Here is a 17,334-nt window from a genome sequence, read left to right on the forward strand (position 1 = left end):
TACTCAAAATAATGTGTAGCGAACTGATGATAAGTTTTAAAACAAAAAGTTCTCTACTAAATTCATCCAATAAATCTCTAAATTTTACAAATGTATTCAAAATTAAAAGCTCAATATTTAAGATTAATTACAGCTTTGTTTAATCACAATCAAAATGTAAAAAGTATTTTAATCCTATTAGTTGACTCTCTTATTTATCATTGTACAGTACTACCTAACAAAGAGAAAGATTTTAATTAAATATCCTTAATCTATCAGATAACTTATAAGAAATTTAATACACATACCTCAATCATAAGTTTCAACACAGCAAGAATTCAATCAAGCTATAATCAAATTTAATTTTTTTATAACTCTTTGTAATATCAACATACAACAATATATTGTACAAAATCTACAACTGATGAAAGATGACAAAATCTTATAAGTACGAAAAAAGATGCTCTGTTTTATTTTCTAGAGGAAGAATGTCTTTTTTCTTTTTTAATACAATGAGAAATTGTTTTGGACATATGCCCAGTTAAATTTTCCAAAATTAAATTTATTTATTAAAGGAAGATTTTATAAATAACTCAATGATTAACACAATTTTATTTAATTTTTAATTTATTTATACATAAAATATATATGAAAATAAAGCAAATATATACCCTTCTTTTCATTACAAAACCTCCATTCTTTATTAATTTATCTAATCTTGTATTCCACAAACCTTATTAGCAGGTACAGCAATATCTGAAAAATATTATAGTCTATCTTGAAATGTAACACGCTAACTCTTTAAAACCACACTTGCGTGCAAGTATACACATACATACATACATGCATGCATGTACATGTCAGTGGGCACACACACACACATACTCACAAAGTGATTAATTAATTTGTTTCCTCTATTTAATTCAAGTAAGCTTACAAAAATTCATGCATTCATATAGAGTATAAAATCATGAAGGCTAACATAAAATAAAAAAATTAAAAACCATTAAAAACCTTAAATGGCAAAATTACATAGCCTATAGTCAACAGTTATAGCCTATAATTACATAAACTAACTATATAATTATTAGAGATTGATTTAGAACATTTAATCAAATTCAAAAATCAAAGGAAAAAATGAGATCTACATACTTTTTTTACTGTTTTAAACAATCTGAAATTAGATACGGATTTGTCCCCAGGGGCAAAATAAGTTTATCAAATGTCTGTCAGTAGAAGTTTTCACCGAATTCCTGTTAAAAGCTTTTTATTATTTTAATACTTCATCATCAAGAAAGAGGATTTCTTTGAGATGTAACTTTAAAATTCCAAATAAATGACAATCAGAAGGAATGGAAAGCAAGTGCGTCAGGAAATGTTTTTATCCCTCCCACTTATTACAGAACCTGCACATTTATCCCTTCCTGCTGTATCTTTCTAATTAAATGGCAGATATATATTTTTACAGACTGGTACAGATTATGTTTATAAGAGGCTGGAGTATGGAATTGCATTCTGATCCTTTTTTTTAGATCAAGAATATGATAAAATTTAACTGGATTATTTTTTTTGGAACAGTTCCAAAATTATTGCATTCTTTTCCCAGCATGACTCCCCTTCAGTCTATCTGCTGAAGGTCATTTGGTGCTATTGTCTTATGTTTTAGGTGCTAGTGTATGTAATTTTGTTTTATATACACAGCTCCACTTTTCAATGACACGTCCTGTCACATTCTATTTATAAGTAATGCCAGTATAATTATAGGTAGGCTATCAAGAAAGTAAGTTACTTTCTTGATAGCCTACATAAATAAATACATTTATTTATTAAAGTACCAGAAGTTAAACTACTTCAAACTAGAAATTTTGCAAATTTTCTGAATTATTTTCTACCAACAACTGAAATTCTTTTCAAGCTTTCAACTGTATTAAAGATTGGATTCAATTGTCATGAAATTTTTCTGCTGTTATTTGTACAACCCTTCCACACAAGTCACAGTCAAAGTGCTAGAATACAAGTCATTTGTTTATGTTCATGAAGGGATGGTAACTAAGTAACAAAACCAGGGTGAACACATCCCATATGTGTTATTGCCGCAAAGTTTAAGTACACTAAGCAGTGTGCAAACAGACATTGTCATTTACAATGTCTAAATGTCTAAAATGTATTTATCAATGTCTAAAATGTATGTTGTGATTGAAAATCTCACCAGCTGTAAAATATGCCAAGTAATAAGATTCCAAAAAAAAAAATTCCTGTTACTCAGAAAATGTTTAAGTAATTGAAATATATCATCAGCTTTGTAGAGTTTATCGAGGAGAATGTATGGTCAGCTGACTATTGTAAATAATGAATAGCTTAAGAAGACGGATGGTACAATTTCAGGATAAGTGGTTATTCACACTTTCAAAGCTCTCAGATTCATCTCCTTAAACTCATTTCTTTGTTACATAATTACTGTAATGCCATGCTGCTATCAACCCGCTAGTTGGGTTAATAACAATACTTCCTAAACTTCTTTGTATCTTGTGGGTTCCTAGATTTCTTTTACAACAATGAACAAAAGGAAGGATTGGAGATTAATCTGTTTTAATAATGTAGATATCAATGTCTGAATATCGCTTGCATTTTGATGAATTTTGCGTACTGATATGCAACCTTAAGCCTGGCTCAGAGAAAAGGCAATGGGAAACCTCTTCTTTCCTTATCCACTCTTAAATAAGCTTGGCTTAAGATGTGTCAATTCTTAAGAATAAGTAAGTTATTTTTGAGAATGATTAATGACTCATGTTAAATCACCTGTAATCATTAATTATGGCACTTATCATGCATATGGAAAGTATTTAGAGTTATTTCAGAATGCCAATGACATAGAATAGTCTATTTAGTAATAAAATTAAATGATAATTCTATAAATAAATTCCTCTTGCTGTAATGTAGTGAAGTATGTGTTCAAGCCAAAGACCAAAAATATCAGTGAAGAATTCTTTATGGTAACATTTATTACAACTTCTGACTAATCATTTGGCCAAATAATTTTTCAGTCAAATCAGTCGCATTAATATAACAGAAAAAAATAAAAATATAACACCTGCTTAGAAAATAATCAATTGACTAAAATACAACCACAATGGTTAACACCATATAAATCAATATCGTTTCAGATTTGAAAAAAGTCTGCTATACTATTCAGAAAAAGTAATAGAACAAAATCAAAAAAAGATATCTAGACACAGATAAAAGTCTAATCATCAATAACTCAATTCATATAGGACTGTTATCCTTTAAAAGTGAAAATTCACGTTTCACTGATAACAATCATAGTAACTATATAGATCAATAGGCTAATACAAACAAAGGCAAAAGGCACCAACTTAAGTATTAATCAAGAAGTTCTGATGCCTAAAAAAAGTTCAAAAAGAGTATAAAATGGAGAAATATATATATAATATGTTTTATATACTAACCAATTTTCTTTGGATATGGCAAATTTAGGTTATTCATTAGATATATGAATTCTTGACGATTTTTAGTCAATCTAGGATTATATCTCTTTTCTTCCCAAACTGTTGTTACTGTTTGACCTAAAACAACAAAACAATAACAATAACAACAATAACATCATAATCAACAAAATATCTATTTTTTTAATAATTACTCACTACATAACCCAGAAACTCATAAATGCTAATGTGACAGAGCACAGAGAAACTGTATAGCATGATTAGAATTTAAACTTAGAACCTTCAGAATGAAAGACGGAGTTATTATCACTCTGACAAAACCAACAAAATTATTATTATCATATAAATATATTTACTATAACAACAATTTAATTAATCATGACTGTCATATTTGAGACATTATTGGGTAGAGGCTTCATGTGGTACAACAATACATCAAATAATATTGAATAAAAAAACTAAAAATATTAAAACAAGCAAAGCAATAAAATAAAATCTCACATAAAGATGTAAAAGGATCCCATTGCACATAACAATAATAAAATAACTATCAAACAAGATATCATGCCCAGCAGCATCATAAGTAACAGAAAATATAAAAGGACTTATCCTTTCTATAAAAAAAAATGAATACACATAAGATTGTAAAAGATGAAGAATACTGTATGACAAATGATGAAACAAGCAACAACAACAACAACAACAACAGTTACACTACAACAGTATACTATAACACGCTCAATAATAAATAGCAAACAAAAACAGCAAAATTCTGAAAGGATAGTAATAAAATTTCCCAAGATTTTACATAAAATACCAGTTTAAATTTCCCACTTAAGAGCACATAATATAAATAATCAAGAATAATATAATGCTAGATGGCAATTACATTCACCATATAAGAACAACTTAAAGATATTAAATAATCATGGATTCCCTTAAATGACCCAAGACATAAACAGCAGATAACTTTCTGTTGCCAACTATTTCCACTAAATAAATTTCATGGCAACAAGTAGCAATTTTATGTATTAGATCTATTGTCAATAGTAGCATTCCAATCATTTTACGTTCATCTTAAAGCACTTTTTTTAGAAAGATCGGAGTTCTACTACATGCTGAGTAAAAACAGGCTGTAAGTTTCTTTAGCGCTGTTATCTCCCTGTTCATAGGTAAAGATCCCAACATGGCTTGGAACCCGATAGAAATTCACACAGGAATTGAAACATGATAAAGCAGTAATAGCAATCTGTACATCACAAACAAGGGAATGGCTTAAAAAATCATCTTCTACACCTTGCAGGCACACTCAACCAATCACAACAGATGAAGGTTAATTAAGTAAAAGCAAAATTTTAATAACATATATCTTTATAAATGTAAACCTCACACATTTCTTTTGTTTTTAGAGTTTCATATAAGTCCTGACTTTAAAATTCTGAAACTTAGATAGTTGACTCAATTTTTTTTAGGCACAAAGTTGTAAATATTACAAACTATGTTAATATATTATCATACGAAAGTAATGCTACCTATTAAGAAAATAAAAACCTTACTAAATTTTATGACAAATAATATTCTGATGCAATAGATGTTCATTTATAATCTTACTTGGTTACTTCACAACAGCACACCCACTAACAGCAAGTAAATGATTAAAGTTTCATTGAAATCTAGCTAGCTAGAGATGTGTACAGATGTATAACAAAAACATCTTCATAAGCCTTAAAGAAATGAATTATATAATTTATATGTTAAAAGAATCAGGCAATAGTTTGTAGATAGTAAACAGATTTAAAGATAGTCCACTAAAAATTGCCTAAAGTTTGTAATAATAAGCAAGAAAGTAGTACAGCTATAATCATTGTTACATATGTTCAAGTTACTAACTTTTAGTAATCAATAAGTCAGGGACATGACTGATAATAATAGTATTTTAACTGTTTTTTGTAAACATTTTCCAAAATCAAAATGTTACAAAACATTATCAAGCTAAAAAAGTTTCTTTTCATTTAATTTTTTAGGCAATAGAGAACAAAAATTGACTGAGAAAAATGTTAAAATGCCATTAATTGAAAATCCTAAGTTCAATACTCTATATTTGTGATAACTAAAAAAAATAGTCTCTTATGTAATTGTGTGAAACAACAATCACTTTGAATCAATTCATCCACCTTCTTTTGGTGCTTAATATCAGTCAAAGAAACTGATCAACCACTGTAGGGTTCATTTTCAAATATGCTGCATCAGCTTCTGATACTCAAAATTTGATTGCGTACCCACTTACAGTGCTTAGTCTCATCACCATAAACACTGCCAGTCTCAATGGCAGAGTGGTAGCATCCCAGCTTTTTATCTGGAGGTCTCAGGTTCAAATCCAGGTTAGACATGGCATTTTTCATACGCTACAAGATTTCCATTTCATTTTCCCATCAAACTTTGAGCTTACACAGAAAATTATTTTTAAAAAAATCAGCTTTTAAACAAGAATGAATAAAACCAGCTTTCAGTTTTTCCACTGTTAAAAATTCAAACATTGCAAGTTGTTTACATACTATACATTATTGAGACAGCAGACATACTCAACTCTATAAAAATGGTGAATGATGAAAATGAGAGGGCATGGGTCAAGTTTTGAGATGTTAGTAGTAGGGGCATGAAATTACAAGATGGCAGTACCCACCGCATTGTGTGACTTTTTCAAACAATGAATTTGCAAATAAACAAACAGACAGATCCACAAACTTTTGCATTTATTCAATGAAAGATTGGGCATCAGCAGCTATGGTCATTAGCACAATGGAAATTGGTAGCATATGAAAAGATACCATACCTGACCGGCATAATTTCCTCTCCTCTAAGATACCTGGTGCTGTGTGGTGCTATGATTCATTGAATTTATGGATTCATTTCAGAAAGTGAGAGTACGTAAAAAAGAATATCTATGTCAGCTTTTATCATTCCACTAACTTATTCCTCTTTATTATTTTCAATTTTTACTAATGCTATCACACAAATAATATTTTTATTTAACATTTTAATTAAAAATAATATTATAATCTGATAAGAAACTATCTTACTTCCCAGTTATGTAATAATCTGTATTTCATATTAATAAATTACATTAATATTATAAATTTTTTGAAATTTATTTTAATGGAAAATTTGAGTAGCAGAAAATAAAAATTGTTCTTCCCTTAAATTAACTTTAAAAAAATTAACAAAAATTTGTGATGCTGAAAATTGCTAAACTTTAGAGGTGTTAAGATATATAGATAGAAAACCTAACATTTACCTTTATAATCATGAGCTGGATATAATTTAAAGTCATCTGGTAGTGAGAATATCTGATTCTGAACTGAATCATAAAGGGTGCCTGGATCACCTTCTTGAAAATCAGTCCTACCACATCCTCTGATTAATAGAGTGTCTCCAGTGAAAGCAAGTCCTTTATATTCACTTACATATGTAACACAGCCTTTAACAAAGAAATTTTTCATTTTTAATCATCACCATAAAAAATATATTCAAATTATTAAAACTAAACAAACTTTATTTTGAAAATTCTGACTTAATAATTATTATTAAAATAGATTTATGGGCAATTAGAATGACTCCATTTGCAAGTTATATATCTTTTTATATAAACGTATGACAGTGTTATGTAGTTTCTAATCAGTTAAGGATCCCTTACATTTCATTTATATACACTGTGTTTTATTCATATTAGCAGTGTATGTAAAAATAAATACATATTATTACATATTTATTGTGAATAAAAATAACATAGAAAAAATGGAAAATATAAAGAAGAAAACAATAAAACTCTGCTAATATAACTATATGAAAAAATATAAACTATAGAAAATAAACATTTTTATTATTAATTAAACAAATTGTAATAATCCATAGGGAGAAACAATTTAAAGCCGAAACTACAAAATGCAGATTTAAATGACCTTTTTGACAGAAAATGATGAAAGAGAAATAATTTATGAAGAATAAACTAATCAAATTTTTATATTAATGGAAGACTGCAATGTCACAGTAAGAAGACTGGAAGATCAGTAAACTTAGTTTCATTGTTCAAAGAACAAGAGAGGAGTTTCAGAATTATATAATATTTTAATGTGGCACAATACTTACTGCATTTAATTTGGGGCAGGTAGCAAGAAGCACCTCCCCTCTTTTGTGCAATTAGTGAATCTGTACCTTGTTACATTCTTTGAACAGTGACCAGGAAGCATTAATAATTAGAACCCACTACTTATGAGCAGATGACAGTCTAAAGGAACTATTAATGTTAAAATATGACTCGACCTTATAAAGCTCAAACTTTCTCCTGCATGAAAAGGATTGCAAACACCCTTTTTAATATTCTTAAAAAACTATACTCACACATTAAGCCAAAAATTCAAAAAGATATAAAGATAGACACCCAATGACCAATTAGAATTTTTTATTCCTTTTTCAATTGAGTAAATAACCAGATAACTTATTTTGCACAAAATCAGAAGTAGCAAAATGCTATACCTACAAGTAAATTATGGAAAAATGTATGTAATTTACCAGAAAAGCAGAAAAATAGTAGTAATAAGAGAAGAAAAATCCATTTTTCAAGTAAAACATGTAGCAAATGCAACAAAAAAAGGGGTGGATTAAAAAAAGGTAGATTACTAAATAAAAGAGAAAATTAACAAGTAAAAATTTATCCTTTATCCTTCAGAAGTACAAAATAAAACTAAAAAAGCAATAAAACAAATGAAAGATGAAAAACATTTTAAATAAATAAATAATAAAATTAAAATTAACAAAAATCACCAATTAACATACATGTATAGCAAACTTTATAAACATTTACACTATTTTTTATAAAAAGTTTTTTGAATTCATGGGTTCATCATCAGTTATTAAAAAAAATTACTAAAACATAAAGTATTATTTTCATTAGGTGTAAAAATAGACAATTATCATGAATTGAATCCATCATGAATCCATGACTTGATTGATTCCATGAATTCAAAAATACTTTTTATAAATTGGTAAGTTTATATTAAGCTTATTATTTGGGTACATTCATAAAAGATTTTTATTATATTTTTATAAACAAAAATTATATACAAATGATTTTGTTAAACTGATGGTTAATGAAACCATCAGCTTGTTAATTGGAACACACTAGATAATATCTTTAATAACAATGTTGTAAGATAAATCTAACCAAGAATATGCATGCATAGGAGCCATAATTTAAAAATTTAGTTTTAGAAAAAAATAGGGATAAAATCAAATTAGAGATGTAAAGTAAAATTTTGAAGAAGCAATACAAAAATATCTGTAAATGAATACAAATGCAAATGTAAAAGTTAATATGTAATGTTAAAAAAAAGAAAGAATTAAGTATAACAGTTGAAATGTAGTAAAAAAAACTGTGGATGGTTAGTTCATAAGGGCTTAACTTATTTAATAAGTTAAGCTTACTTTTTTAATATTCTCTGATGAATATCAATTACAATAGCCTGTTATGGTTTATCCATAATTATTTAATATAAAATTCTTTCTATCAGAATAAGATAGAAGCTAAAATAATTACCACTTGTGTGACCAGGTGTCGGACGAACACTAAGTTTTTGTGAACCAAATTCAATAATATCACCAGGACATAAATAAATATCAGCCCTCGCACCACTGGCTTTAGAAATAACACTTTTACAATTAAGAAACATTTTCTTTAGTACACCACTTCCAGTTATATGATCTGCATGCATATGAGTATTAACTGCAACAAAGTCATAAGGACAACTATTCTAATTAATAAAGCCTAATTGTATATAACATAACATATAATAGTCAGAGTGTAGTTTTCAACCAATTTCATACACTAAAAATTGAAGTGTCATATTTTCACACCTGGAAAATTTTAAATGCAAAAGCTTCACCCTTTTGCATTTAACGTAACACGGCACACCAGTTAATGGAAGAAATCATCCACTAATGAATGTATTTGAAATGATAGGATAGTAAAGATGAAGTATTAACAAATAATTTAGTTCTAAAAAAATTAAACATAAAAAATTGTCTATAACTAATTTTTTTTTATTAATATAATTATAGTTTTCATAAAACCATATGCTGATGTGAATAGAAGTTGTGTTGATAAGGCTGGACAATACTGTGTAATAAATGTTCCACGCATCTTAAATTGATACCAGTGTCATCCAGTATGTAATAAAATATGACGTATAAGAGGATGTATAAATATCACTCAGAATATTATAGATAGCTGCATAATTTTCATTTAAATGTTTTCATCAATTGTTGCATAAACCAAATATATACAAAAATATACAATATTGTCGAAGTCTTTATTACATTCACTATAACTCAATCCTGATGCTGAGTAACAACATATCTGCCTTTCACATGAAAGATTCCAGGTACAAATAGTTTTTCACATGTAAAACCTTGCCATCCCAAAGATAAAAAATGTTTACACCCACTACATTACAAAAATTTACAAATGACCGTATTTTCAAAATGTAAGAATTGCATCTTGCTAATAAAACTATTTCCACTATCCTTGGATCATCCATCCTAAAACTATAGCACAACTGAACCTAATCTTCATATAAAAAAATTTCATATTCAAAAGACCGTTAAGAAAATAACTACAGTTAAAAAACTTACTGGCATATTTCAAATCAAGCCCAAGTTCTTTAATTAAATTAGCATCTCTACTGGCACATTCCAATACTGGATCGATAATAATAGCTTCTTTACTATTGAGATCTGCTAAGAGGTAACTGTAAGTGCTGCTCCCAGTGTCAAATAACTAAAACATTAAAATAAACTTTAAAAAAAAATACAATAATAAATATAGAAACAATAACAAATTTCTCTGTAATAACATTGACTTGTTCCTGTATTATTATCAGACATACATGAAAAGATTCTACTCTTGACATCACATCTGATATCATCCACTATACTCACTAGACAACTGTACACATACAATTTAAAAACATTAATTATACAATTTGCAAGAAATACATTCTGTTGAAAATATTCTGTTAAAAAAATTCATTGGATGGAAAAAAGGATAAAAAAATAAGATTTCAAAGAAAAATTAAAAATTGTTTTTCTTAACCCCCATCCACTAACTTTAAGATGTAATGAATTTTATTTTTTGAGAAAATAAAAGTTACTCCAAATTTTAAATTATCTGAGCTTACTTCATGTTATATGGAGTCTTATCCTTTTTCATATAAAGCAAACTGACCTTAACAAGTTTAATTGTTCATCAATTATCTTTATTTTTAGAAATTTATCTTTAGTAAATTTAGCTAGAAATATTCAAATTTAAAAGCAGGATGCTCATTTTTTTCTTCAGACTGCAAATAATGGAAGCAATGCATAAGTTATAATATAAAAACTATCTCTTAACAATAATTGATGATAATGTCATAATGAGTTTTATGGTATCATTAAACCTTAAGGTAAATGGTTAGAATGTTTCAAATTACCATCAGACACAATAATCTTCATTTTTTATAACTAAACCAGAAACATATAACTATAAACAATGCAGAAGTAAAGAATCAGTGTTCAGATGACCAGTTGAAAGCAGATGAACGATAATCAATTGATTGTAGACACAAATATAAATTACATACTTAGAGCGTAAATAAAAGTAGAATTGAAAAGATTAAAGAAGTAAAGAAAATAGATAAATGGAAATTAGAAAAAATCAACATCTGAAAAAAGTTAGTAAATGTATAGGCACATACGTTGGCACAGGGACTGGAAAGCCTATGTGCTAGCATTTTGCATACATTGGCCTCTGCTACAAGGAAACTTAAACACTGTTATTTTCTGTATCTCTTTTGTGGTATGGTAATAAATGCTATTAAAATAAGAGAAGAGATTAACAAAAATAATAATAAAAAAATAAATAAATATTCTTTGGAGGTCTCAACTTGAGTCAAAATTCCATTATTATAAATATTTAAATTTGATTAAATAAACTAGCTAATACAGAATATTGAGATAAAATATATCTTATCTTAATTTTTCATAAAAATACTTTCAGTCAACCAAGACTGAGAATGCAGAATCCTGTATGTACTATGTGGTTTATTTAATAGAATTTATATTATAATTTAAGAGTACAGAGGAATAATATGATTCTTAAAAAGTTGAAGTTCAGTAAAATAAGTGTGTCCATAAAATAATAGTGGAATTTTAAATGATTATAAGCTTCAGAACAAAGCATTGTAGAGATGAACTGCATGTTAAATGAAAGGAAAACACAAAGTTTCTTATTTGTTCAGTTCAGTAGGTTTCTATTTTATTTAACATTCAGTTCATCTCTACTATGCTTTGTTCCAAAGCTATAACCATTAAAAACCCAACTATTATTTTATAGACACTGCACTTGCTTCGAACAATATGCTTAGGGAAGTATTGAGAAAAATCAGTTATTTTTTTATATTTCTAGTACTATTAGACGTTATTAATCTGGAAAGAAAACTTTAATTGAGATATTAAGGAATATTTTTATATATTAAAAGATATCTTTATATTTTTAATTAATTAAATAGAAAAATCCAATTAATCAAAATCTAAATTGAGATCAGTTTATTTCAGTTTTTTTTGGGTTTTATTATCAAATTACTAATTTATTTATTTGTTTATTTTATTTTTTTTTTTATTTAGTAGATATATAAAAATCAGTATTATAACAAATTTGCCTTAAAAAATTTAATTTAAATGAATTAACTTTCAGTCGTTAAGAGCAAATTTGTACTTCTATAATACCATAATTTATTCATACTTCTAACTCAATAACAACATGGAATCAATAACAATTAGACAATAATAACCAGGAAGATAATCATGAATAAATAAAATTATAGCCAGAATTGTGATTAATCCAAAAACCAAAGTTTAATGATAATAATTTTTTTTGAAATTACTAATACTAATTACTGCAGTGTAAAAACACACACTACAGTATTATGATAAAATTTGTAAGATTTTATTACCTGCTAAAAATAAATTCCAAGTTCATTAATTATTAACTGGTAACAAAATTCTTTTTTTTATTAAATAGTACATGTATTAAAACTAGGAAGAAAAAAATGAAAACATTGTATTATATATTACTGATTAATGTATTATTTTTTTTGTTAATGCAATGGTTTTTTATGCATAATTGAACTTTGTAGTTTCTATAACATCATGATTTTGCATAATGGTGATGTATAGGCTTATCTGTCTTTTTAACCTTCCATGTAGTTGAGCTGACCTTCAGCTTCCTGGAACATTATGCTATGCATCTTATTTGCCTCTTTATTTTCGTCTTCCTCAGTAATAACTTTGCTGTAGTCATTTATTTGCCCTCTCTTCATGAGCTTGTTGCTTGTCTGCTCAAACCCTGGCAGATTTGACTGTAATTCAAATTCTTAGTAGTCATTGTCTCAAATCTTTAATCATTTTTATTATATTCCTGCTATTCATTTCGGAATTTACATCTACAGGAATTATTTTTGCCATTCTAGCAGTCTTAGCCTAAGAAATTCCTGTGGCAAATGGTGCTTCTTCATTTGTTAATTTTTTTTCTATGATGTTTTTGAGGGTACTGTGTTTGACTTTTTCCCTCGCTTCAATATTTTCAAATACAAAAAAGTATGTAGTATGTATAGAAAAAAATCATATGATAACATGAAATACTACACTCACTTTCAAATAAAATATATTTTGTCAAAGTACATTGCAGTTAAGATAAAATATCGATAAATTACTCTTGGATAAGAGTTGGCTGGTATATTGTTCTCAACAATGTATTTTTTCTTTATTATAAATAAAAATTAAACAGATTTTTTGTGCTATTTTTTCACACATTCTTTAAGGTGTTATGAAAATTCTGCACAATTGCGATAAAATGTGGAGCTCTGTCTAACAGGAAAATGTAATTCTCCAGCATTTGAGGCGCTGCATACCTTCCAACATATCCAGGAAGATCTTCCCGTTATTGTTTCTACAGCAAAAAAGATGAGGTAATAACTCTGTCTCATCCAATAGCACACCACACATTCACTTTTTCACTGTCATGCTGATGTTCAATAGCAGCATGTGGAGGTTCAGTACCCCAGATATGAACATTGTGCTGACGTACTCTTCCAGAAACAAGTATCGTTGCTTCATCAATGAAAGTGAACTTGATTAAAAACTCATCATCACACTCTAACCAATCTAAAATGTCTACAGCAAAATCAAATCATTTCACTTAGTCCTGTAGATAAAATTGTTGTAACACCTGAATTTTGTACGCAGTGAAACCTAACTGATTTTTTAATACATCGTGAACAGTTATTTTTAGGAATGCCTAACTGTCTAGAAAATGTCTGCACAGATTTTTTTGAGCTACGCCAAGAAACTTGTTCGCACTGCTTTAATCGTTTTACCAGACACTGATGGCCATCTTGGACGTGTTTGCTACAGTAGGCTGCCTGTTTCTTTGAGTTGTTTGTCCCATCGCCGAATGTTATTTTTACAAAGTAGGTCTTCATTGTACACAGGACGGTATTCATGACTAACACGTGTAACTTACTGAAACACAGCAAGCCACAACATGCAAATGAACCTTCCTCAGCACTGCAACATGATGACTAACGCCACATGCTGCTTGCATGTACTGGAAACACAACGCGCATGAGCAAATCTTCGCACAAATAAACTTAAGAGTGTTTCTCTTTCATTTAACGTAAGTTCATCTCTCTACAATGCTTAGTCCCAAAGCTAAAACCATTTAAAACCCCATTATTATTTTACGGAATATATATATATATATTTGTGTATGTATGTGTGTGTGTGTGTGTGTGTGTGCGCGCGTGTGTGTGTGTGTGCGCGCGCGCGCATGCGTGTTTTAATAAAGAAAAATACAGGACTATGCTTTTTTCCCTATATTGTCGTTTTTCATTATTACTTCCATTCTTGCATTTCCATTTTTGATATTATTTTAATTATCCCTTACCAAAAGTCTTGTTTATCTTTCCATTTCACCTCATTAATTACCATTATATTTAGCACAACTCAAATTTTTTGTATTTAATTATCTGCCCTTCCACTTTTGGTTTGAAGAATATCATTATTCTTACATTTCTGATAATCTCCTCTTGACTAAACCACACCTAAAGACATATTTAGCTTGGGAATATTAGAAACTACCTTAAGGGTTTTAAAAAAGAAAAGAAATTAGTAAAAACATTTCTTCAGAACATAAAACCACTGCCATATGTCGTACTTTCATAGCTTTCAGCCAAACAGTTCTCAAATCCTTAAAGAAGAAAATTTTAAGTTAATATTTTGAAGTTTTAAAATTAGTATGCACTCGCAACAACTATTGAAAGTGCGCTGCCCACTTTCAGTAGTATTTATAATACAATTATATATGCCAACATCAAATTACTAAAATAAAATCAACATCAAAATACTAAAGAGATGTATGAGAGTATTGAAGATATCAAAAAAGGACTGCTCATTTGCAATCTGAGAAGGCTGTTGGCACTTGCAATGGTAGAACTCCTTAGACTCGCCAGCACATATGTTGGCGCAGGGACTGAAAGCCTATGTACTAGTACTTTGCATGCATTGACCTCCGTTACAAGCAAACTAAAAACACTGTCATTTTCTATATGTCTTTTGTGGTATGGTAATATATAAAACAGGTTTCATAAACTTGGTGTGGTGTATGTAATTGTTGATTTTTATTCTAATTTTCTGATGTTGTGATCTAGGCCTAATCCTGTTGTATAGCAACTAATAATGGTAGAATTATTCGTGAATCATAGATGACTACTATGCTATTTATGAATTGTTGCAAACTCAACACGCAATTCTAAAAATTTAATTTACTTATTTATAACCTACTCTAATCATTGTGCTGTGAAGAATCATGTCACACATTGCTTGTAGTTAAGTTCTAGAAGTGATTATTATTTAAACATTTTTTGCGGTGTATATTTTACTTAATGAAGTGAACAGCTGTTAGTTATTTATTTTTACTATTTTTTGCTGTTTTCATTTAAGGCTTTGTCATAAATGCAGTAATTTATGAATACAATAATTGAATAATACAGTAATTATGAATATTTCAATATAGTTACTTTCTTTACGAATGCCCAAGTTAGGAGAAAATGGTACAGTAGTTCATAGTCAGGTGAGGGAAATTGTATTCAATGTTTACAATTTCTTTTTACAAAACATTGCCGGAACCGGAATGGTGAGGAAAACTGAAGTGCTAAGTACGGTTTTTCAAGCGTCAAAAGTATCAAAACTAACGGTCCAATGAATTATAGCGGAAGGGAAATCAAATGAAACTAAGAAGCCATCCATGTTCGTTTCACCAAGAAAACATATAAATCGCCCCAGTACTGTGCGCAATTTCGATTTGTTTGACATGGATTCTTTGAGGCGTTTAATAAATAAATTTTATGTAACCAAAAAATGCATTCCTACTGTGAAGAGAATTATGCCAAAATCCTACAAAAGTAAAATTAATTTCAAAGGGAGTGAAAGATTTTTAAGGAGAATATTACTTAAAATGGGATTTAGATGGAAAAAACAGAAGACAATCGGAAAATACTGATAGAATGGCATGACATTAAAAATACAAAGAATGAAATCTCTATGACAAATTTCCCTATTTCTTGAAGAAGGAAGACCGATTATATACAAAGATGAAACCTACATTCACAGTAGTCATGCAACACCAAAATAATGGGTAAACACAACAAACCTTGATGAAGGACTGTAAACACCAGTATCCAATGGCTCACTATTAATAATTGTTCATGCCAGCTGTAATAAAAGGATTCATTAGCAATGCTTTACGTATGAGTCAAATAAGAAAGGATTTGATTATCACAAATCGATAGATTCCAAAAAGTACACAAAATGGTTACGAGAGAAGTGTATTTCCAAGTTACCACCTCGGTCGGTCATTGTACTAGATAACGCATCATATCACAATGTTCTGCTACAAAAGCAGCCAAATTCTAACTCTTTAAAAAGCAATACGATAAAATGGTTAGTCAAACAATAAATTAACTGTTCTCCTGCTATAATGAAGACTGAATTATATGATATAAAATTACACAAAGAAAATTAAAGAACTTTCTAATAGTGGCATTTCCGAAAATTATGATCATACCATAATTTTCGGAAATGGTTGCCACTTTTCACCCTGACTTAAAGGCCACTGAAATGATTTGGAGTCAAGTGAAAGGGCAAGTAGCTAAAAGAAATACATTTTTACCATGTTGGACGTTCTTAAGTTGGCTGAAGAGGAATTTCATAAAGTGTCTGAAACTAAGTGGAGCAATGTCTGCGAGCATGTTGTGAACATTGAAAAAAATTATACTGAAGATGAACATGATGTGTAAATCGACAATTTTGTTATAAATGTGAATTCAGAATCGGATACGAGCTCTTTAGAATTTACCAATGACAGCAACTTCGAAATTTGCGAGCTACAGCAATAAAGTGATTAGAAAAAATAATTATTTAAAGTACTTTAAAATAATAATATTAATTGGGATACTAAACTAGTTTTAACTAAATAGAGTCATATGTATTTTTGGTAATAAATATCATCTATATTAAACTGACAATGTTTTCAGTCAGTCTAGTACCTTTCCAAATGTTTGCTAAATACCAGTAGTTTTTGTACCAACTCACATGCGAATAGTTCTAGTTTAGCTCAAGTATTGAAAGAAGTAAATATAAAAGACAAAAAACAGTGTAAATAAATTTTTTCTTGAATATGAAAGAATATAAAAACAGTGGCAAAGCAAACAATTGGTTTCATTAAGGAAAGAAGACTAGAGAT

At 28.6% G+C, this 17,334-nt stretch overlaps 1 protein-coding gene across 1 annotated transcript in view; it reads right to left on the minus strand.

The window, feature by feature from the left end:
* Nucleotides 1–572: 572 nt before the first annotated feature.
* LOC142331371 (persulfide dioxygenase ETHE1, mitochondrial) overlaps nucleotides 573–17,334 on the minus strand; it is a 30,218-nt gene continuing 13,456 nt past the window's right edge. The window contains exons 2-6 of the mRNA XM_075377233.1: nucleotides 10,131–10,275; nucleotides 9,037–9,222; nucleotides 6,739–6,921; nucleotides 3,447–3,563; nucleotides 573–735 (exon numbers count right to left, since the gene is read on the minus strand). Of these exons, the coding sequence (XP_075233348.1) occupies nucleotides 692–735; nucleotides 3,447–3,563; nucleotides 6,739–6,921; nucleotides 9,037–9,222; nucleotides 10,131–10,275 (675 nt within the window). The 3' untranslated portion in view covers nucleotides 573–691. The remainder of the gene's footprint in view (nucleotides 736–3,446; nucleotides 3,564–6,738; nucleotides 6,922–9,036; nucleotides 9,223–10,130; nucleotides 10,276–17,334) is intronic.

Source organism: Lycorma delicatula, chromosome 10, assembly GCF_047948215.1.
Source record: "Lycorma delicatula isolate Av1 chromosome 10, ASM4794821v1, whole genome shotgun sequence".
Taxonomy (NCBI): domain Eukaryota; kingdom Metazoa; phylum Arthropoda; class Insecta; order Hemiptera; family Fulgoridae; genus Lycorma; species Lycorma delicatula.